Genomic DNA, 23,144 nt, shown 5'->3' with positions numbered 1-23,144 from the left:
CTGCTGCTGTGCCACCACCGGAGCACGATTTCTTTTCTTATCCTGAAGCAAAGTTCTTAACTTGAAGCACTATTTCTGGGTTAGCGGAGTCTGTAACCTGAAGCGTATGTAACCTGAGGTACCACTGTATATATAAATTAACGTAATAATAGTTCTTTTAATTAGGTGATTCATAAATAATAAAAAGTGTCCTGGGGCGCAATGGGCTCACCCCTCCTTTTCCATTTTTTAAATGATGGTGTTGTGTTTTGTGTAAACAGCTTAGGGATTTCACGCATTAAGCAGTGTACAAATATTGTAAATAAATTAAAAGCAATCTCGCTTGCGTTTCCATGCCTGCGCCAGGATTCTGGGAAATGTAGTCTGTTCAGAGTGCAGAGCTGAAATTTACAGCATGGTTACCATTTCTGTGGAAATTGTAGCTCCGTATTGGGACTGGTTGGGTGATCTCTCAACAACTTTTAGCACCCAGGACAAAACTCTACGGTTCCCAGGATTATTGTGGCTGTTTGAAGTGATATGATGCTGCTTTGAATATTCAGATGGGGGCCTCTTTCTGCCATCCTTAGCGACCTGAAATTCTCATTTCTGTAAACGGACCATTTCTGGGATAGATCAGCTGGAAGAGCGTGAGACACGGAATCTCAGGGTATTGGATTCGAGACTCACATTGGGCAAAGGAATGAGGAATGAAATAATCTTTATTTGCGTCAGCCATAGCAATAAAACAACTGTACAATATACAAAGAATAGAAATAAAAAGTCAATTATATAAAATACATTTTAGGGTTTTGAATCAATAGTCAAGTAGTGGATCTTATTCTGATTGCCCCTGCTAAAAACCTTGCAACCTTTGCTGTCACCTGCTCATCTTGATCTGCCAAGAGAAAGGACACTGGCAGTGGCTGGGCGACCCAGAATGGACAATAGAAGAGGGGCGATAGCCTCATTCCTCAAATCTTTATAAAGAGTGCAAGCCAGCAGGGCATGTGCCACCAATTTGGCACTGCCATCTCCACAGGGACATAAGCGTTTTTCGTGCGGAATCTGTTGGAATCGTCCCTCAAGTACAGCCGAGGGCAATACATTCAATCTCGAGAGAGTAAAAGCGCGTTTATATTTTGGAATTGCTAGGTGATGCAGAGAGGGTGGCAGAGAGTCGAAATGGGAAGGTGGAAAATAGTCATACCATGGGCAAAATTTCCTTATTGTGGCCAAGTTGTTCTGACGCTCGTTATCATTTAGGCGCTGACAAATTAGACCGTTTGCTTTACTAAAACCCAAAGTGAGTAGCTGTTGTGATGATAAACCACAAGAGTGAAGTTTTTGATAGACAGTTTTAATCCAGGCGCTCTTGTGACAATCTTGCAGCACTGGGGATATTAGACCGGGGGGATTTGAGCTTAGGTGAAGCCAATAGGTATCCTAGGCCAGATCCACATTGGGCAAAAGATTCCTGCATTGCAGGGGGTTGGACTAGATGACCACATGATCCCTTCCAACTCTGCAGATCTATATTTTTTCCACCCACGCTCCCCTGTTAAAAATCTTTCAACGGTTGTGTGGGCCATCTCTCAAAGTCTGGCGCAGGAACAATCTGTGACGCTTTCAGTGCCGAAAGCCAGTCCCGGGGGCCAATTCCTCATTTAAGTGAATTTTCAGCATGCATGGAGTATTTTCCCCTTGTGGGCCTGCCGACAGCTTTGTCATCATCGTGAGACCTGAAAGCCTGCTCAGCTGATGCAGATCCTGTTTCCTCCTAATTTCCTGGCCTGGGCGTTGACTGGGCATGCTCCTGTCCCAGCCAATGGCAACGGGCAAATGCTTCCTGCTAAGTCATGCTTGGGTGGTGCGTTCCTCTTGGTGAATGATAGTAGGGGAAAGAATGACTCGGCCAGTTGACAGGGTCAGGACGCGAAGGCGGATTTCCATAGCCAGAGAGGGAGGTCCGGTTTCAGGAAGGTCTCTGTGTGTGGGCCAACCAGCTGGAGATTAAAAATATAGCACATCAAAGCTGTTCACATGCATAGGCTGCCGGACGCGCCTGATTTTTGGAGCATGACTGTGCTAAAAGTTATGAGGAGAGCTGTTTTCTTGCTGCTGAGAGCCAGTGGGGTCTAGCAGTCAGAGCTTTGCACTGGGGGTGGCAAAAGAGCCGGGTTCAAATCCCCACGCGGCCACGGAGCTCACTGGGCCAGTCTTGGATGAAATAATAATAATAATAATTTATTATTTATACCCCACCCATCTGGGTTTCCCCAGCCACTCTGGGCGGCTTCCAACAGAACACTAAAAACAGAAGGAAACAACAGAAGGAAACATTAAAAGCGTCCCTAAACAGGGCTGCCTTCAGATGTCTTCTAAAAGTCAGATAGTTGTTTATTTCTCTTTGACATCTGATGGGAGGGCGTTCAACAGGGCGGGCGCCACTACTGAGAAGGCCCTCTGTCTGGTTCCCTGTAACCTCACTTCTTGCAAGGAGGGATCTGCCAGAAGGCCCTCGGAGCTGGACCTCAGTATCCGGGCTGAACGATGGGGGTGGAAACACTCCTTCAGGTATACTGGGCCGAGGCCGTTTAGGGCTTTAAAGGTCAGCACCAGAATTGTGCTTGAAAACGTACTGAGAGCCAATGTAGGTCTTTTAGGACCAGTGTTATATGGCCTTGGTGGCCACTCCCGGTCACTAGTCTAGCTCCCGCATTCTGGATTAGTTGTAGTTTCCGGGTCACCTTCAAAGGTAGCCCCACATAGAGAGCATTGCAGTAGTCCAAATGGGAGATAACCAGAGCATGCACCACTCTGGCAAGACAGTCCACAGGTAGGTAGGGTCTCAGCCTGCGTACCAGATGGTGCTGATAAACAGCTGACCTGGACACAGATTTGACCTGTGCCTCCATGGACAGCTGTGAGTCCAGAATGACTCCCAGGCTGCGCACCTGGTCCTTCAGGGGCACAGTTACCCCATTCAGGATCGGGAGTCCTCCACACCCGCCCGCCTCCTGTCCCCCAAAAACAGTACTTCTGCCTTGTCAGGATTCAACCTAAACCTGTTAGCCGCCATCCATTCTCCAGACAATCACTCTCTCTCTCTCTCTCTCTCTCCATGCCACTACAGGATGATTCTTGGCTAATGCGTTTTGCAATCCTGCCTGTTGTTTGCTTGCGAAAGCTGGAACTTTTGAGCAGGGGAAAGGTTGGGTTAGGTTAGAGGCGGCTGAAGTGATAACTGATCACAAAGGATAGAAAATGCCTGGCAGCAGCTTACAACATCTGTCTCATTAAGTGTTCTGCAACTAATGAGGATTAATGCACACGGGAATCCTATAAAATGAATGAGGCATTCTTTTTTTATTTCCAACCACAGTGCGGTTCCCAGAGTGATATAAGAGTCAATCCCTCTTCAGGGGAAACTCTGGGAATTGTAGCTCTGTGAGAGAACTAGGGGTCTCCTAAAAACTTAAGCTCACAGAGTCTCCTCAGGCCAGTCACTTGCCCTCAGCCTAACCTACCTCATAACTTGTTGTTGTGAGGATAAAATAAGGAAGAAGAGGAACGGTGGGATATAAATGTAAATACAGTGGAACCTCAGTTTTTGAGCGTCTCAGAACCCAGACATTTTTGTTTTTGAACGCGAAAAACCCGGAAGTAATTGCTTCCGTTTTCGAATGTGCCTCAGAAGTTGAACAGTTTCCGAGGTGCGTTTCTCAACTGAATTTTCTGACCGTCCATTGCACCTCAGTTGTTGAACATTTCGAATGGTCTTCCAGAATGGATTATGTTCAACAACCGAGGTTCCACTGTATCAATAAATAAATGTGAGGGTTGACAGGACTGAGTGTTCCTTCACAGAACTTTTGAGAAAAGGATTCTAGCCTAGCGGCCTCCCTGACATGCTAGATTTCTGTGTGCAGGATTTCTGTTGTTGTTGCTGCTGTTGTTGTTGTTATGGAGGAGGAGTCCATTATGTTGATCACTCACTTGCAGTTTCCAATGGGATATCCCAAATCAGGTATTGCCACCTTCAGGAAGTATTCAGCTGAACCCAATATTGCCTTATTCATTTAATGTGGGAGTGTTTGAACTTCTCAGTGTTTTCTACATCTGATTTTCCACCGTGAGGACAGGATACCAGACTAGATGGGCCTATGGCTCTTCTTATCGAGTAGAATTTCCATGACAGATGTACCCAGGAGAAAAGAGTGTTGATGCGATTCTTTTGGAAATGGGGGGTTGTTTTTATTTTGCTTTGCTTTATTTTTTCCCCTAGGTGGCATCGCTGGCGGCATTGAGATTTGCATTACATTCCCCACAGAGTATGTGAAAACGCAGCTTCAGCTGGATGAGAAAGCAAACCCGCCCCGCTACAAAGGAATTGGTAAGTATTCACCACGCAGTAGGACTGAAACCCACCAGATCCCTCACTGTCCGTTGTCTGCTCCAAACCGATTCCTGCAAGCAAACCGAAACATGACCCTGGCCAGGCTGTTCAGAGAAGTGCCATGGGAGAAGAGCCACATTTTGCAGGTGGATGAATGTGTGGTTATTTACTTGGTTATTTAAACAATTAAATATTGGGGTTTTGAGCCGGGATATGTAGTAGCTTCATGCAGCCCTTCAGGTGGACACGGGAGGCGCTGTGGGTTAAACCACAGAGCCTAGGGTTTGCAGATCAGAAGGTCAGCGGTTCGAATCCCTGCACAGAGGTGAGCTCCCATTGCTCGGTCCCTGCTCCTGCCAACCTAGCAGTTCAAAAGCACGTCAAAGTGCAAGTAGATAAATAGGTACCATTCTGGCGGGAAGGTAAATGACGTTTCCGTGCGCTGCTCTGGTTTGCCAGAAGCGGCTTAGTCATGCTGGCCACATGACCCGGAAGCTGTACGCCGGCTCCCTCGGCCAATAAAGCGAGATGAGCGCCGCAACCCCAGAGTTGGCCACAACTGGACCTGATGGTCAGGGGTCCCTTTACCTTTATGTACTAGCTTCATGCAGCCCTTCAAGTGGGTGGGGGCATAATAATAATAATAATAATAATAATAATAATAATAATAATACAGGGCTGCCTTCAGATGTCTTCTAAAAGTCTGGTAATTGTTTTTCTCTTTGACATCTGGTGGGAGGGCGTTCCATAGGGCAGGTGCCACTACCAAGAAGGCCCTCTGCCTGGTTCCCTGTAACTTGGCTTCTCGCAGCGAGGGAACCACTGCCAGTTTTCTATCCTGTGAGTAGATCTCAGTCTCTTGGGAGTTGGACGTCCCTTTGCTAGAAGAAAGGACACCGTAGCAATGGTTGAGGGCCCGACATGGACAATAGTAGAGGGGTAATGACCTTAATCCTCAAATCTTTTATAAAGAGTGCAAGCCAGAAGCACATGAGCCACTGACTCAATACTGCCATATCCATAGGGACACAACCTTTTTTCCAGTGGATTTTTTTTTGGAAATTGACCCTCAAGTACAACCGAATCTTGCAAAAGCACGTCTGTATTTTGGAATTGTTTACATTTTGCAAAGACGGTGCCAAAGTGTCAAAATGACTAGATGGGAAATAATCATACCATGGACAAAATTTCCTTATTGGGCACCTCATGTCATGGTGTGTGTGTGTGGGGGGGGGTTTCCACCCCCTCCCTTATTTATCCAGCCTAAGGAAACAAAGCCCTTCAGGACTACCCTGTCCCTTGCGGCGTTCACCGGTGGCGTGCAATGTAGCCGCTCCGTTGAGCCTGACGGATGTCCCCTCACTCCCCCGCTTAATATAGCCTTGAGCTCTGACCGTTCTACCATACGATAGCAAGAAGGAAAGGAGCGACCGGGGACCTCGTGTGCCGCAGGCAGTGGCTCGATGACTCATCGCCTAGCCTGTTTGCCCGGCTGACTCGCTAAGGAGGTTGGCGGCATTCCAGCCTGGCTGGAGCGTGCCGGATTTGCAACCGATGAGACACGCTGTGCTGCAGAACCCCCTTAGCGGCTTGGCAAAGGCATCACTCTGCAGGTAGCAGCGGCACAGGGGCTGGTAGCATCCGGAGCCATGGCAAGGATAGGGAGAGTCGTGCGGGAAGAGCTGTGTGCCCACGTTAAATTCGTGCACGGAGAAAAGAGGTTGTTGATGTGGGCTTTTGTGCTGTTCTGGTGTCCCGCTGCTCTTCATATTCCATCTTCCCTCCCTGTCCCTCTGACGTAGCCAGGAACACATGGTTTAAAAGCAAGGGCTCGAGGGTAGCCAAGGATACGGAGCAGTTCTGATTTGGCAGGATAAACACTCGGCTCCCCTTGTAGGTCATCACAGGAGAGGCTGCTGAGTTTTCGGCCTGACGTGGCCTGCTTTGCAAACTCTCCGCAGGGCCGACCTTGACCACCTTGCAGAGAGCTTAGTGAGCCAAAGCAGTAGAAGCTGGTTTATATCAGGTCAGACTCTTTGTTCACCTAGGTAAAGGTAAGGGGACCCCGACCATTAGGTCCAGTCGTGGCTGACTCTGGGGTTGTGGCGCTCATCTTGCTTTATTGGCCAAGGGAGCTGGCGTACAGCTTCCGGGTCATGTGGCCAGCATGACTAAGTCGCTTCTGGCGAACCAGAGCAGTGCACAAAAATGCTGTTTACCTTCCCGCTGGAGCGGTACCTATTTATCTACTTGCACTTAGACGTGCTTTTGAACTGCTAGGTTGGCAGGAGCAGGGACTGAGCAACACAAGGTCACCCTGTCGTGGGGATTCAAACCGCCGACCTTCTGTTCGGCGAGCCCTAGGTTCTCTGGTTTCACCCACAGCGCCACCTGCGTCCTCACTTTGTCCACCTAGCTGTGGTCTAAACCACTGAGCCTCTTGGGCTTGCCGATTGGAAGGTCAGCGGATCGAATCCCTGCAACAGAGTTGTTGTTGGTGGTGGTGTTGTTGTTGTTATTAATAATATTATTATTATTGATTATTGATTATTTATACTCTGCCCATCTGGCTGAGTTTCCCCAGCCACTCTGGGCAGCTCCCAACAGAATATTAAGAACACGATAAAGCATCAAACATTAAAAACTTCCCTAAACAGGGCTGCCTTCAGATGTATTCTAAAAGTCACATACTTGTTTATTTCCTTGGCAACTGATGGGCGGGCGTTCCACAGGGTGGGCTCCACTACCATTGCTCTGTCCCAGCTCCTGCCAACCTAGCAGCTTGAAAGCATGCCAGCGCAAGTAGATAAATAGGTACCGCTGCGGCGGGAAGGTAAACGGCATTTCCATGCGCTCTGGTTTCCGTCTCGGTATTCTGTTGTGGTTTAGTCTTGCTGGCCACATGACCCGGAAAGCTGTCTGAGGGCAAACGCCGGCTGCCTCTGCCTTAAAGCGAGATGAGTGCTGCAACCCCATAGTTGCCTCTGACTGGACTTAACTGTCCAGGGGTCCTTTTAAATGTTGGTAGGCCCCCCTATTCCCCTTACAGAACTACATTTCCCAGAGGAATTTGCAGTCGTCCCATGCGGGGATCAAACCTGCAACCTCAGCGTTAGCAGCAGCACGCTCCAACCATGTATGCCACCAATGAGCTCCTTGGAGGAAACATAGTAAATTACTAAAATGGCCGACGTGGATTTAAGAATTGGTTCAGGAAATAGAATTTTCCCCACTCTCCTCCTTAGCACAGAAATTGGATTGCCTTGAGTACAGAATGTCTAACTTGTTTAGGGCGCATTGCACGCAGTTCTCAGAAGTGAGAGGAGATGAGAATCTTTCTTAATTATGGCCCAGCAAAAAAATGCCAGTTTGATTCTTGTTATTCATCTCGGCCTCGCGAAAAGCCAGATCTAATTGCAAAGACAGAGTACGTAGCTGATGATAAGTGTCTAGGGATGGCAAACCCTTCCAAGGAGACTGAAAGAAATAGCTACGTTTAGACAAGATTTATTTCAAGGCTGTGTGTGGATGTGGATTTGTTGCCGGTAAATATATATATATACTTTATTTTAAAATGTCAGAAGAAATTAAAATGGGGAACAGTCATTTGTCTTGTTTGCTGAAGTTTATGGACCAAGAAGCAGGAGAGTTCAGACCCAGGAAAGTTGGCTTTTTTTAGACTAGGAAAAGCATTTTTTTTAAAATAAGAGAAATTCAGCAGTGGCTAAGCTGCCTCAGTTCCTTCTAGAACATTTGACCTAAAAATTAATAATGTTAGTCTGGCATCTGCTGAGGGAATCATAGTTGGTGAGCTTCTCAGGGTTATTAGTTCCAGTTCTGCTTATTTAGGCAGACACCAATTTTTCTTCAGACCTCCATGTTGTTTTCTTTAGGACAGTGAAAGGGAATCTGTGGTCCTTCAGATGCTGGTGAACTCCAGCTCCCATCAGCCTCAGCTAGGCTGGCTAATACTGAAGGATGATGGGAGCTGTAGTCCTGCAAAACTCAGAGGGCCGCACGTTTCCCCATCCGTGGTATAGGGTTCGGGGCCCATCTGCACTATTCGTTTAAAGCGCTACGATGCAACTTTATAAACAGTTGTGGCTTTCCCCAAATAATCCTGGGGAATATAGTTTGCTATTGCTGCTGAGCTTTATTAGGAGATCGTTCCCCTCGCAGACCTACAATTCTCAGAGTGGTGTAGCAGGGAACCCCTCTTCCCAGGGAATTCTGGGAGTTATAGTTCCCTGAGCAGATTTTAATGGGAAGTTTTTAATGACTGATGTTTTAATGCATTCTTAATATTTTGTTAGAAGGGACACGGGTGGCACTGTGGGTTAAACCACAGAGCCTAGGACTTGCCGATCAGAAGGTTGGCGGTTCGAATCCCCACGACGGGGTGAGCTCCCGTTGCTCGGTCCCTGCTCCTGCCAACCTAGCAGTTCGAAAGCACGCCAGTACAAGTAAATAAATAGGTACCACTCCGGTGGGAAGGTAAACAGCGTTTCCGTGCGCTGCTGTGGTTTGCCAGAAGCGGCTTAGTCCTGCTGGCCACATGACCCGGAAGCTGTACGCCGGCTCCCTCGGCCAATAAAGTGAGATGAGCGCCGCAACCCCAGAGTCGGCCATGACTGGACCTAATGGTCAGGGGTCCCTTTACCTTTTAAATATTTTGTTTGGAGTCGCCCAGAGTGGCTGGGGAAACCCAGCCAGATGGGCAGGTATAAATAAATTATTATTATTATTATTATTGTTTATTACATGGGGTCTTCTAACAGCTCTCAGCAAACTACAGTTCCCAGAATTCTCTGGGGGAAGCCATGGCTGCATAAAACTTCTGCAGATGAGGCCTATATGTTAAGCAAGGATTTGTTTCACTGGATTTATTTCGTTCCACCTGGTAATAAATATTTCTTGTGTGGGCTGGGAGATGGCATATGTTCTTGTTGAAGTACGAAGCAATATTATTAACAATAAATCGTTTCCCAGTCACGTTACTCTTTTTCTCCTTTTTCAGCGGACTGTGTGAAGGTGACCGTCCGAGATCATGGGATCAAGGGGCTCTATCGTGGCCTCAGCTCTCTGGTTTATGGTTCCATACCGAAAGCCGCCGTGAGGTAATCGCTTTTGGATTTTTATTCATTTATGTAGTAGTAGTAGTAGTAGTTGTATTGGACTTCTTAGTCACTTTTCAAAATACAAAATGTATACTGGAATTTGGGCTACGTTGCTCAAAGACTCCTTAAAGCAGTGAACGATGAATAAATTGAATAAATAATATAATAACGGCAAGAGCAGCGTGTTCTCTTCTCCCCAACCCACCGTGCTCCTCAGCTTTCATGAGCCACCTTCTTTCTCTTTCCAGGTTTGGCATGTTTGAATTCCTCAGCAACCACATGAGAGACGCAGAAGGGAAGTTGGACAGCAAACGAGGGCTCTTGGCTGGCTTGGGGGCTGGCGTGGCTGAAGCGGTGCTTGTGGTGTGCCCTATGGAAACCATAAAAGTAAACACAACCACAAACACGCACACAAAATGTGGTGTTTGTTTGCTTATTTCTTTCTTTGTTTGTTTTTGGGTTGATTAAATGTGTATCCAGCTTTTCAAGAACTTCTCCACAAAGCAGTTTACACAAACACACACACACATATTTATTTATCTGAAATAATCATCAAATAAATAAATGTGTGTGTGTGTGTTTGTGTAAACTGCTTTGTGGAGAAGTTCTTGAAAAGCTTTGTTGGCTGAGGGAGCCGGTGTACAGCTTCCGGGTCATGTGGCCAGCATGACTAAGCCGCTTCTGGCGAACCAGAGCAGCGCACGGAAACGCCGTTTACCTTCCTGCCAGAGCGGTACCTGTTTATCTACTAGCACTTTGATGTGCTTTCGAACTGCTAGGTTGGCAGGAGCAGGGACCGAGCAACGGGAGCTCACCCCGTCATGGGGATTCAAACCGCCGACCTTCTGATCAGCAAGTCCTAGGCTCTGTGGTTTAAACCACAGCGACATGCCGGCTCCCTCGGCCAATAAAGCGAGATGAGCGCCGCAACCCCAGAGTCGGCCACGACTGGACCTAATGGTCAGGGGTCCCTTTACCTTTACCTTTTAATCATCAAATAGGAAGTTGCCCTTACCCCAAATGAGATCATTGGTTGATCTATCTCAGTGGTGTTGATACCATGTGGTGTCAAACTAAGTCCTGCTCATAGCAGACCCATTGAAATGAATGGACCTAAGTTTGTTGTGTCCATTAATTTCAGTAGGATACAAACTGCTGACTGGCTATAGCTGGTGAACTAATGCTGGTGTACTGAAAGAAGCAAAGATCACCTGTGTCGAAGCAATGATTCTTCAACATCAACTTCGTTGGACTGTTCATGCTGTGGGGATGCCTGATTATTGTCTTCCAAAGCAACTACTCTATTCCAAACTTAAAAATGGTGTAGTGCTGGTGGGTCAACAAAAGAGGTCTAAAGACTCTCTCAAGGCAAATCTTTTTAAAAAAAGTAGTATAAACACTGACAACTGGGAAACACTGGCCTGCGAGTGCTCCAGTTGGAGAACAGCCTTTACCAAAGGTGTCATGGGCTTTGAAGACACTCTAACTCAGCACGAAAGGGAGAAACATGCTAAGAGGAAGACACGCTTGGCAAATCCACACCGTGGTCAACTCCCACCCATAAACCTATGTCCCCACTGTGGAAGGACGTGTGGATCCAGAATTGGCCTCTACAGTCACTTGCACACTCACTGTTAAAACCGTGTTTATGGAAGGCAATCTTACTCGGCTACGAGCGATCGCCAAAGAAAAGATAGCTCTCTAGGGATTCTGACACTCCCATCTCCTACCTGGGGGGCAGGTTTATTGGGTTGTTTTAGTGTTTTAGTTTTTATTATGCATTTTGTGTTCCTATATTTTATGTTGTAACCGCCCTGAGACCTGCGGGTATAGGAAGGTATACAAATTTAATTGATGATGATGATGAATAATACCTGAAGATAGAATCTGAGAGATTAAGGAGCTAAGAAGCTCCTTGCTGGGTCAGGCCCCAGATGGCCATCTTAATCCGTTATCCTGTTCTCCCAGTGGCTAACTAGATGCCATGGGAAGCCCACAACCTAGCATGCTGCCTTCTGCTGAGTCAGACCATTGGTCTAATATACCACAGTATTGTCTACACTGACTGGCAGCAGCAGGTCTTCAGGATTCCAGGCAGGGGTCTTTCTTAGCCCCAGCTGGAGATGCCAGGGACATGATCCTGGAATCTTCTGCATGCAAGACAGATGTTCCAACACCAAGATATGTCCCTTCCCTATTTAAGACACACGCTCTCTTGCACGCACACCTTCACACACTTCACAAACACAGACACGCCGAATGAATGACCTGTTTGGGAAAGGGCAGAACAGCAACCTTCTGAAGACGTGCAGTTGCAGCAAAATAAATGCTTTTTCACGGGGCGGTTTCCTGTACAGCTCCCGAAAGGGGGGAAAGATGCGTGAATCTTTTGTGAAACTGCACATCAGGTTGAGCAACAGGGACTTCCTAACATCAGAACCCACCTTGTGGTGAACAGCAAACATTACAAGGGCATTTCCCACCCATCTCCCTCCTTTTTGGGGTCTGGCCCATAGCTGCCAATTTTTCCCTTTTTTAAAGGGAAATCCCCTTATTCTGAATTGGATTCCTCGCAAGAAAAGGGAAAAGTTGACAGCTATGGTCTGGCCGTCTTTGTTATCTGGGCTTGGGAGAAAGAAGCTCATCTTCCTGATGCAAATTGCCACACAGAAAGAAAAACAGGAGCTTGCCGCCTTTAGACTAGAGTGCATGTGAAAAGTTCTGGAGGTTAAAACAGCATCATCGCTATTAACAAACTACAGTTCTCAGGGAGTTTTTTCCCACCACTTACCGTATTTTTCGCCCTATAAGACACACTTTCCCCCCTCCAAAAATGAAGGGGAAATCTGGGTGCGTCCTATGGGGCAAATGCAGGCTTTCGCTGAAGCATGAAGAGTGAGAGGGGTCGGTGCGCACCGGCCCCTCTCACTCTCCAGGCTTCAGGAAGACATCCGCAGCCTAGGCAGCCCTGCGGGAGGTCCCGCAGGGATGTCTAGGCTACGGATAGCAGCCTGCTTCCCGGAGCGTCAGGCACCCTGAAAGCAGAGCATCCGGCGCTTCAGAAACACATCCGCAGCCTAGGCAACCCTGCGGGAGATCCCACAGGGATGTCTAGGCTGCGGATAGCAGCCTGCTTCCCGGCGGGTGGGGCGCCCTGAAGCAGAGCGCCCTGTGCGCCAGACAGACATCCGCAGCGTGGGGAGCCCTGCGGGAGTTCCCCGCAGGGCTCCCCACATTGCGGATAGCATCCTGCCGCCCGACGGGCGGAGCGCCCTGAAGCAGAGCGCCCCTCGCGCCGGGCAGCCATCGGCCAGTCCCACAAGCTCGGGGGACAGCAGGGAGGCGCAGCGCCGCCATCCCGCTGTTCCTCGACCTGGTTAGGTTTCCCCGACCTGCTTTTTGGGGGGAAATAAAGGGGAATTTTTCCCCCTTTATTTCCCCCCCAAAAAACTAGGTGCGTCCTATGGGACGGAGCATCCTAAGGGACGAAAAATACGGTATGTGCTATTGTTGTGTGAGTGAAAACAACCCAGTCTAGAAGAGGCTGAGTGAGTTAAAAAATCTCTCTTGACTTGCCAGTAAGTGACCTGGTGGCTGTTCCCTCCACAGGTGAAGTTCATCCACGATCAGTGCTCTCCGCAGCCAAAATATCGAGGATTCTTCCATGGGGTGCGGGAGATCATTCGGCACCAAGGTGAGACCTGGTGTTTGTTAGCAGGGAGACACCCTTGGCAAGGAGAACTTGGGGGGTTTGCATAATTGGGAATGAGAAAGGAGCTGTCTGCCTTCAAATTGCAAGTAGGTGAAGCTTCAGATCTCTCAGTTTGGGGTCTCTTGAATGCTCTTTTGCTTGTATCAGGGATGGGGAACCTGTGAACCTCCAGATCTTGTTGCTACTTCTGGTCCAATGGCCATAAAATGAAAGGGAACAATTAAGAGCCAATATGACTTAATGATTAGGGTGCTGGACTAGGACCTGGGAGACCTGGGTTCAATTTCCTACCCCCTGCAATGCAGGAATCTTGCCCATAACCACTGCTAGGTGGCCTTGAACCACCCACCTTCTGGCTAACAGTCCGGCACACTGATCCATTGCATCTGCAACTGGCTGCCCACCCACCGCCAAGCCCAGGGTCAAGGTTCTTGTATTCTTTTACAAAGTCCTAAACGCGGGTGGCGCTGTGGGTTAAACCACAGAGCCTAGGACTTGATGATCAGAAGGTCAGCAGTTCGAATCCCCGCAACGGGGTGAGCTCCCGTTGCTCGGTCCCTGCTCCTGCCAACCTAGCAGTTCGAAAGCACCTCAAAGTGCAAGTAGATAAATGGGTACCACTCTGGCGGGAAGGTAAACAGCGTTTCTGTGCGCTGCTCTGGTTCGCCAGAAGCGGCTTAGTCATGCTGGCCACATGGCTGGAAGCTGTACGCTGGCTCCCTTGGCCAATAAAGCGAGATGAGCACCACAACCCCAGAGTCGGCCACAACTGGACCTAATGGTCAGGGGTCCCTTTACCTTAAACAACTTCAGTCCCTGGGTAGCTCAGCGGCCACCTGAATTCATATTTGTCAAGTCACTGTGATATCACCTACTGGAGCCTTCTTGGTCATTCCCCAAGTTGGTGAGGCTTATTTGACAAGAACACGGAACTGAGGCTTTCTTGTCGTGAGCCCAGCCTTATGGAAACACTCTTGCCAATAAAGACTCAGCAGGAACCTTCTGTTTCAGCATTTAAACACCTGCCGAAATCTTTTCGATTCCGTCGGGCTTATGCAAGTAATGAAGAATATTATCTCTTTCCACAACAGTTGGCTGATTCTTGATTTTAATTTTTCATAGGACTTTTATGTACAGTTGTTGCGAGCGGCTCTGGTATTTTCTTTATGAGTCAGTGACTTATAAATATTTTCATAAACAAATATGATTACGAGTGTGGTTTTCCTGCTGCCTTATTCTTCCTCCTGATCTTCTTTTTCTTTTTGCTGCAGGCCTCAGGGGAACTTACCAAGGTTTAACAGCGACTGTCCTGAAACAGGGATCCAACCAGGCTATTCGCTTTTTCGTCATGACAGCTCTCAGGAATTGGTACAAAGGTATTTGGATACCTTTTCAGATATCATCTTTCTTTTGGGTGGTAATCTGAACGGTGTCCCAGATCTTCTAACCTGAAGGCTTTTGCTATGGTAAAAAGAATAATATCCAAGCGGACACCTGTGTTTTCTTTTCCAAGCATACCATGGTGCCGGTCACCAGCTTCTGTCCCACATATCTGGAGTAGGGCTGGAGAAGTATCTGGAGTAGGGCTGGAGAAGGGAAGTAATAGTGCCACTGTATTCTGCTCTGGTCAGACCTCACCTGGAGTACTGTGTCCAGTTCTGGGCACCACAGTTCAAGAAGGACACTGACAAACTGGAACGTGTCCAGAGGAGGGCAACCAAAATGGTCAAAGGCCTGGAAACGATGCCTTATGAGGAACGGCTAAGGGAGCTGGGCATGTTTAACCTGGAGAAGAGGATGTTAAGGGGTGATATGATAGCCATGTTCAAATATATAAAAGGATGTCACATAGAGGAGGGAGAAAGGTTGTTTTCTGCTGCTCCAGAGAAGCGGACACAGAGCAATGGATCCAAACTACAAGAAAGAAGATTCCACCTAAACATTAGGAAGAACTTCCTGACAGTAAGAGCTGTTTGACAGTGGAATTTGCTGCCAGGGAGTGTGGTGGAGTCTCCTTCTTTGGAGGTCTTTAAGCAGAGGCTTGACAACCATATGTCAGGAGTGCTCTGATGGTGTTTCCTGCTTGGCATGGGGTTGGACTCGATGGCCCTTGTGGTCTCTTCCAACTCTATGATTCTATGATTCTATGAATATTTTTCATATTCCCTGCTGTGCAGCTTTCCAGGGGCCACAGGCCAGCAGTGGGCCAGAGGCGTAAGCAGGCTGAACAACCAATGTGAATGTTCACCTTTGTATGGTAGGCTAGTTTCTACACACACCCTTCTGGAGCCTCCATTCAGACAAGCAAGAGGCATGAGCAGGGTTTAAGGACCACATCCCAGCAAGGCAGAAACATTCGATTTGATGTTTTTATATGCTGCTTGCCACATAGAGAAGAGTGTTCTGTCTTCTTTTTTTTTAAGGAGTTTAAACATTTTAGGTCATATGTACACGTATAACAGTAAAAGAGCAGTACGACAACAGTAGCAACATAAACCAGACATGTTGGAGATGGTAGACAACATGCTGGAACAAAGAACAGTGTTAGTGGGTGGCTTTATATATAAAATAGGTAAAGGTAAAGGGTCCGACTCTGGGGTTGCGGCGCTCACCTCGCTTTATTGGCCAAGGGAGCCGGTGTACAGCTTCCAGGTCATGTGGCCAGCATGACTAAGCCACTTCTGGCGAACCAGAGCAAAGCACGGAAACCCCGTTTACCTTCCTGCCGGAGTGGTACCTATTTATCTACTTGCACTTGATGTGCTTTCGAATTGCAAGGCTGGCAGGAGCAGGGACCGAGCAACGGGAGCTCACCCCGTCGCGGGGATTTGAACCGCTGACCTTCTAATCGGCAAGGCCTAAGCTCTGTGGTTTAACCCACAGCGCCAACCGCATCCCTTCATACATAAAATAATAGCATGTAAATAATATACTGTTCTTTGCAGCTGAGCCACTAAGGGGCACTGTTCAGTGTTGCAGAGCTGAGTGGCAAGCACAAGACCCCCGAAAATTATGCCCACCTATTCACCCCCCCCCGCCGTATTTTTAAACCCACCTTTGGAGAAAGTGCCATTCTAAAAATAAAATAGATTCCCTTAACTCAGGGGTGGTGGTGGTGGGGAAGACACCCCACATTTAACAAAAAGCAGGTCTTTAGATCCAGATAAACTCAGTGCTTCTCCTCTGCTCTTGAGTCGATTGAGTGTTCTCTACCTTTAAACAAAAACCCCCTGCAGTTTCCTATAGATACAGTAGCTCTGTTGGTTCGAGTGTGGTGCCAATAACAGGCTGCCAATTAGTTTTCAGAATTCAGTGCTGGTTTTGACCTATCAAGACTTTTTGTGGCTCCCAATACCTCAAACATTGCCTCTCCCCACGTGAATCAGATCAGAAACCGAGTCCATCATCAGAGGCCCTTCTTCCTGCGCGCTCTGTGAAGGAAGTGCCAAAGGTGGTAGCAGCAGCAGCAGCAGAAGGGGCCTTTTCAGTGTTGGCTCCCTGCTCTGCAGGGAAGCACATCTGGCACCAGTGTTGTGTCATTTTAGGTGCCAGGTGAAAACATTCTTGTTTACCCAGGCATATGGTTTTTAATTGGGGGATAGGTTGATATATCTGTGGCCTTTGTTGTGCTTATCTGTTAAGCAAGGTGGCTGGGACTTGTTCCTTTGCAAAAGGTTCTCAGATCAGTGTTTTAGTTTTTAGTTTGTTGCTGGTTTGAATGTCTTTGTTTTATTTTTACTGTGTAAGTCACTTTGAGGCGCTAAAGTGCAATATTGCAACTAATAAAGTTTATTTAGTATTATCAACACTATCATCGTCATGAGATGCAGGGTGTTGTAGTGGTTAGAGTATCAGGCTAGGACCTGGGAGACAAGGGTTCGAATCCCCACTGGGCCACGAAGCTCCCTGGTTGACCTTGGGCCCATCACTCACTCTTAGCCTAAACTACCTCGCAGGTTGTTGTAGGAATTAAATAAGGATTGGGAGAGCCACCTTGAGCTCCTTGGAGAAAAAGGTGGGAGATAAATGCAAACAACAACAACAACAACAACATGCACTTTTTAAATTCAAGCCAGATTTCCATTTCAGAGTAAGTTGACTCCTGACACCTTTGTTTTCTGTTCTGTTTCCTCTCACGCCTCCTCCTCATCTTGCTTCCCCTTCCCCTTCTAGGAGATAATCCAAATAAAGCCATCAACCCGCTTGTCACTGGGTTGTTTGGGGCGATCGCCGGTGCAGCCAGCGTCTTTGGCAACACGCCACTGGATGTCGTGAAGACCAGGATGCAGGTATGCCCAAATCTAAACTTCTCTTCAAGGGAAGCCTATAGGTCAGATTCACTCTGGGAGCCAGTGTGGTGTAGTGGTTAAGAGCGGTAGTCTTGTAATCTGGGGAACCGGGTTCGCGTCTCCGCTCCTCCACATGCAGCTGCTGGGTGACCTTGGGCCAGTCACACTTCTCTGAAGTCTCTCAGCCTCACTCACCTCACAGAGTGTTTGTTGTGGGGGAGGAAGGGAAAGGAGAATGTTAGCCGCTTTGAGACTCCTGAAGGGCAGTGATAAAGCGGGATATCAAATCCAAACTCTTCTTCTTCCAACTGGGCCATATTTGAATGGTGGGCATGGCCCAGAGGCAAAGGGGGGGGGGTAAAAATGCATTTGACCTGCACTCTTTTATATAAACATGAGTGGGAATGGCGCACGTGAAAGGGAAAGCCCAATCCTAGGAGTGTGGCAGAGTGGATCAAAAGGATTGACAGGTGACGTCAAGTGGTGGCCCATGTGGGTGGAGTTTGCTAGAAATGGAGGGGCTGGAGGGGCAGATTACCCCCAGGAACCAGAGGTTCCCCACCAGGTAATTAATCCCTATATATGCCTGATCTTTCTGCATATTCTGACCTTTCATACTGCATCACGGTGTGGTACGCTGGTTTGACATCAACTGATAGGAAGTGCCTACAGAGGGTGGTGAATACAGCACAAGATATTATGGGCTGTCCCGTGAATCTGCTGGATGAAATAGCGGAAGAATGTTGCCACAGGAGAGTGAGGAAAATTCTCAGGGATGATTCACACCCTGGCCAGCACTTTCTTGATCTCCTGCCCTCAGGCAAAAGATATAGAAGCATAATTAGTCGCACCAACAGGGTAAAGAACAGCTTCTATCCATGGGCTGTTAGGCTGCTGAATGAAAAGATAACAACAACGGGTTTGGTGGGTGTGCATCAGTAAATGAGGGGAATTAAGACTAAGAGAGCTGAGTGGAGGGTGCTCGTGTAATCTCACTGTACAGTGGTACCTCGGGTTACATACGCTTCAGTTTACATACACTTCAGTTTACAGACTCCGCTAACCCAGAAATAGTACCTCGGGTTAAGAACTTTGCTTCAGGATAAGAACAGAAATTGTGCTCTGGCGGCGCAGCAGCAGGCCCCATTAACTAAAGTGGTGCTTCAGGTTAAGAACGGACCTCCAGAACGAATTAAGTACTTAATCCGAGTTACCACTGTATACAAGTTGTACAAGTGACAATAAAGTATTTCAATTCAATCTCTCTCTCTCCCCCGGCCAATCTTCTTATACAGGGCCTGGAGTCTCACAAGTACAAAAGCACTTGGGACTGTGCCTATCAGATCATGAAATATGAAGGACCTCTTGCGTGAGTGTATCTTGGTTTTATATTTATCTTGTTATTTAGAGCATTTGTGCTCCACTTTTCAGTCCAAAAGGCTCCCAGCGTAGCTTGCCTATAGAGGCAACTCCCCATTTATGTGTGTTCAAGTGACTGTGTGGATCTCTGTGAACCTGGAAGTGGCACTTTTAAAGGGGCGGAAAGCCCCCCCCCCCAAAAAAGAGCACGTAAACGGCAAGAACAGTTACAAAAACTGCATCTAGCAATCCCACAAGAGCTTCATAAGTGCAATCCCATGAGCCTTTGAGGCCTGTGGAGAGTTGGAGTTTGATCAAGGAGGTTTGGAGGGAGTCCGTAAAGCGCTTCAGAACGTAATCCCCATGTAAATGGGGAGTTGCCTGTACTCAAGTAAAACAAGACCATCCCTTGCCCACAGACGTACCATCTAAAAGACATGACCCACAAGGAAAAAGAGGCAGGGAGGGAAGAGGGGCAGAGTGGTGCACGCTCTAGTTATCTCCCGCTTGGACTACTGCCATGCGCTCTACGTGGGGCTACCTTTGACGGTGACCCGGAAACTGCAATTAATCCAGAATGCAGCAGCTAGACTGGTGAGTGGCAGCGGCCGCCGAGACCACATACCACCGGTCCTAAAAGACCTACATTGGCTCCCAGTACGTTTCTGAGCACAATTCAAAGTATTGGTGCTGAGCTTTAAAGCCCTAAACGGCCTCGGCCCAGTATACCTGAAGGAGCGTCTCCACCCCCATCGTTCAGCCTGGACACTGAGGTCCAGCTCCGAGGGCCTTCTGGTGGTTCCCTCACTGCGAGAAGTGAAGTTACAGGGAACCAGGCAGAGGGCCTTCTTGGTGATGGCGCCTGCCCTGTGGAACACCCTCCAATCAGATGCCAAGGAAATAAACAACTATCCGACTTTTAGAAGACATCTGAAGGCAGCCCTGCTTAGGGAAGTTTTTAATGTGTGATGTTTTATCGTGTTTTTACTACTCTGTTGGGAGCCGCCCAAAGTGGCTGGGTATAAATTATTATTATCAAGTCAATTGTTCTTGTAATGGCCAGCTGGCACAGTCCAGGGTTAGGGAGTTCCTGATGGAGCTGGTCTTCCCCAGCAGAGCTGTTGGAGTGAACCCTTTCCCCCATCTCTCCCATTGAGGCCATCTGAAGGAAGGGCTCTGCTCTCTGGTGACGGTTGAGAGAGAGGAGGCCTAAGCTGCCTTGCTTGTTTCTCGGACAAACGGCTCTAACCACTATACCAGACTGTTTCTTGGTTGGCTCACCTCTTCCCAAAGTTTGCTCGGATTCTCTGAAATGCCCCTTTCTCACCCCACTCTGTCCATTCCTCTGCAGGTTTTACAAGGGCACGATCCCCCGCCTGGGCCGGGTCTGCTTAGACGTGGCCATTGTGTTCATCATCTATGACGAAGTGGTCAAGGTACTCAACAAGGTGTGGAAAACGGACTGAGAGCCCGCCGAGGGCGGCACCACCTCCTCCCCACCCGCCAGGCAACAGCGGGGAGGGGAGGGGAAGGCACGACCCACCACAGACGGGGGGGGTGTCCAACCCACAACTCCCTCCCTCGCCCACCCGGCAAGTTAGTGCCAACATTCCAGGGCTCCTTCAGCTCCACAGGTGGGATCTGGATACGGATCACGTCCCCGACCCACTGCCTTCATATCAAGCTCAATGACACGTTTTATTTATATCCGAATGAACTGTGGCCGTGTTGCTGGTTGTTGCTTGTTTTTTTAATTACTGATGATATGATAATGTGACCAGATTGGATGGGGGAACAGAGACGGGATGGTTTTGTGCTACATCTCCAGCTGCTAAAGTCGGGGGAACGGGGTGAAGGGGTGGGGCGAGTTTGACTGGTGCCCGTCAGAAAGAGAAAGGGAACTTTCCCCCCACACACCCTGTCCCCCGCACCAACCCCAACACCTGCTAGAATAAAAGTTCAAGAAGCTTTTTTCCCTTTTAGAAACAAACACACACATGAATTTACAGCTTCCCAATCGCTGGTCTAGATCAGAGTTTCCCAAATGTAGGTCTCCAGCTGTTTTTTGGACTACAGCTCCCATCATCCCGAGCTAGCAGCACCAGTGGTCAGGGATGATGGGAATTGTAGTCCAAAACCAGCTAGAGACCCAAGGTTGGGAAACCCTGGTCTGGAGCAAGGATGGCCTTCCAGATCTTGCAGCAGTACAGCCCTTCAAATATTGATGTACTCCAACTCCCATGATCTCTGCCCGTTGGTTGTGGTGGCTCTGGCTGATGGGACTTGGAGTCCAGTAACTTCTGGGGTGCCTCTGCTGGCTTTCGGAGAAGCTGGTGTTGAAACATTAGCTAAGAAGAATTCTCTGGTTGTTTGCCAGACAACGATTGCCAGTGCGTTGAGCTCCAGGTTACCAGCCAAAGAAGATCTTGTGATTTGTTGACCGACGGTGCCAACTCAGAAAGCTTGCAGAGGTAGGGAAAGGACGTCAGACATCTGGGTGTTCGCCAGTCTTTCATATGCCTCTTCCCCCAGTTGCTGCCAGCAGAGAAGAAAGCCTTTGGAGGTCATGACACACATGCACACACCCCAAAAAATACTTGAGTACATTCCATGAGTCCTGCTCCAATAGTATTCTCTCGCCAGCTAGCTCTTGGTATTGCCAAATGTGGGGGTCCCTAGAAAAGCTGCTGCTGGACAACAAGTCCCATCATCCCTGCCCCTTGGACCATCCTAGCTGGGGCTGATGGGAGTTAGGAACCCAGCAACAGCTGAAGGTCCTTTGTTTCCGCATCTGTGCTCTCTTTGAATGACATAGAGGAAGAGAAGGAATTGCCACCTCTGCAGGCTCCAAAGTACAATGGCCTCAGCAGTGGAAGCTGGTCCATTTTGGTTAATGGGGCATTGCCCCATCAACCTCAGCTTGCCCATGCCCCATCACCGCCTGCCTTCTTACAACCAGGCAACGGTGGCGACCCTGCCTGTCAACTTTAGTCTCTGTTTCCTTGTAGGACGCAAGCAGGCGGATTAGAATTCGCTGCCTACTGTTTGGGCTCCATTCCCTTCTGCCCTGCCAGTCCCAATGGGCGTCAGCCACCCCTAGCCCTAGGAGGACCTGGTTCTCCCAGCACCCCATAGAAATGGAGCAGTGGTGGCAGGGCTGCTATGGTGGTGAGGCAGTGGGTGATGGGAGGGCAGTCTGTTCTGGGTGCCTTGGCAATGGCCTGCCACTGCTGACTCCTAACACCATCCCTGGGTGGGGGTGACATTCACCCTTCCCCATCCTACGCTCATGCCTTCTATGCTCCTCCCCTGCTAAAGTCCGCATCACAAAGATCTATTGCGATCGGTGTTTTTCTTACCCGTGCGGATAAAAGCTTCTTTCGAACCAAAGTTGGGGGACCCACTCCCCTGACCTCCATAAATGTTTCTGCTGAAACATTTCAGGGAGAGTCGAATTAATTCCCACACGGAACACCCAGCCCATAACTCATTCCATAGAATTCACTTGTTTACATTGGTGAGGGAAAGAAGGATATGAAAAACAGAAGTGATAGCCCCTTTCTAGAATCTGTTTCTTGTGTCCCAGGTGGAAAGGGGACTCACCAGCTAAACAGAGTACTGGTCAGAGGGACCTACCTGCCCTCTCTCTGGCTCTGCTGGGGCTTACCCAGAAGGTCGGCAAAGGAGGGGTGAGGTTGGTGCAAACGCGTCTGCAGGAGCAGAAGACTGGCTCTGCTGGTGTGTTTGCGCTGCTGCAGCCTCACCCCCTGCCACTCGCCGTAAACTGCAGTGACACTGATGTTAGGAGTCAAGGGGAGCAGTACCACCCCTCTGCTGCCTGATGCTCCTTTTCAGATTGTCTTTTCTCCTCCCTGTCTCCTTGGAAGTTTCCTCCCTTTTTTCTCCTTTCGAAGACCCTAATGACTCGCTGGAGAAACTTGTAGGCTTAGCAGACACTACTCTGGCTCACTCATGCTTCTTTCTGTACTAGGAAGGGATCTTTCCCCAGGTGCCAAGGAAACTCGCCAACGATTCCGTTACGGATCTGTGCCAAATTTTGTGCGTCTCTCGTCCTTTTTCCAGTACACGTGGGGGCCTTCCCCTCCCCCCCTTTTGCTCCAGTCTTTGCTAGCTATGTACTGTGGGCCTAACTAAATGCAGCCAGCTGTTGATAGGGGAAGCGTTTAGTGCAGGGACCGCCAGTGTGCTGCCCTCCAGATGGGGTGGACTACATTTCCCATCATCCTTGACCGTTGGCACTGCTGGCTGGGTCTGATGGGAGCTGACAC

At 48.6% G+C, this 23,144-nt stretch overlaps 1 protein-coding gene across 1 annotated transcript in view; it reads left to right on the top strand.

Annotated features, from left to right (window-relative positions):
- Positions 1–22,291, top strand: part of SLC25A1 (solute carrier family 25 member 1) — a 51,081-nt gene extending 28,790 nt beyond the window's left edge. The window contains exons 2-9 of the mRNA XM_083717603.1: positions 4,268–4,375; positions 9,396–9,495; positions 9,744–9,882; positions 13,105–13,189; positions 14,479–14,583; positions 17,381–17,496; positions 18,792–18,865; positions 20,207–22,291. Of these exons, the coding sequence (XP_083573729.1) occupies positions 4,268–4,375; positions 9,396–9,495; positions 9,744–9,882; positions 13,105–13,189; positions 14,479–14,583; positions 17,381–17,496; positions 18,792–18,865; positions 20,207–20,321 (842 nt within the window). The 3' untranslated portion in view covers positions 20,322–22,291. The remainder of the gene's footprint in view (positions 1–4,267; positions 4,376–9,395; positions 9,496–9,743; positions 9,883–13,104; positions 13,190–14,478; positions 14,584–17,380; positions 17,497–18,791; positions 18,866–20,206) is intronic.
- The last annotated feature ends 853 nt before the right edge of the window (positions 22,292–23,144 follow it).

The sequence above is a fragment of the Podarcis gaigeae genome (assembly GCF_964106915.1).
Source record: "Podarcis gaigeae genome assembly, chromosome: 16".
NCBI lineage: Eukaryota > Metazoa > Chordata > Lepidosauria > Squamata > Lacertidae > Podarcis > Podarcis gaigeae.
The sequence above is the reverse complement of the archived record's forward strand: the minus strand, read 5'-3'. Positions and strand labels throughout refer to the sequence as shown.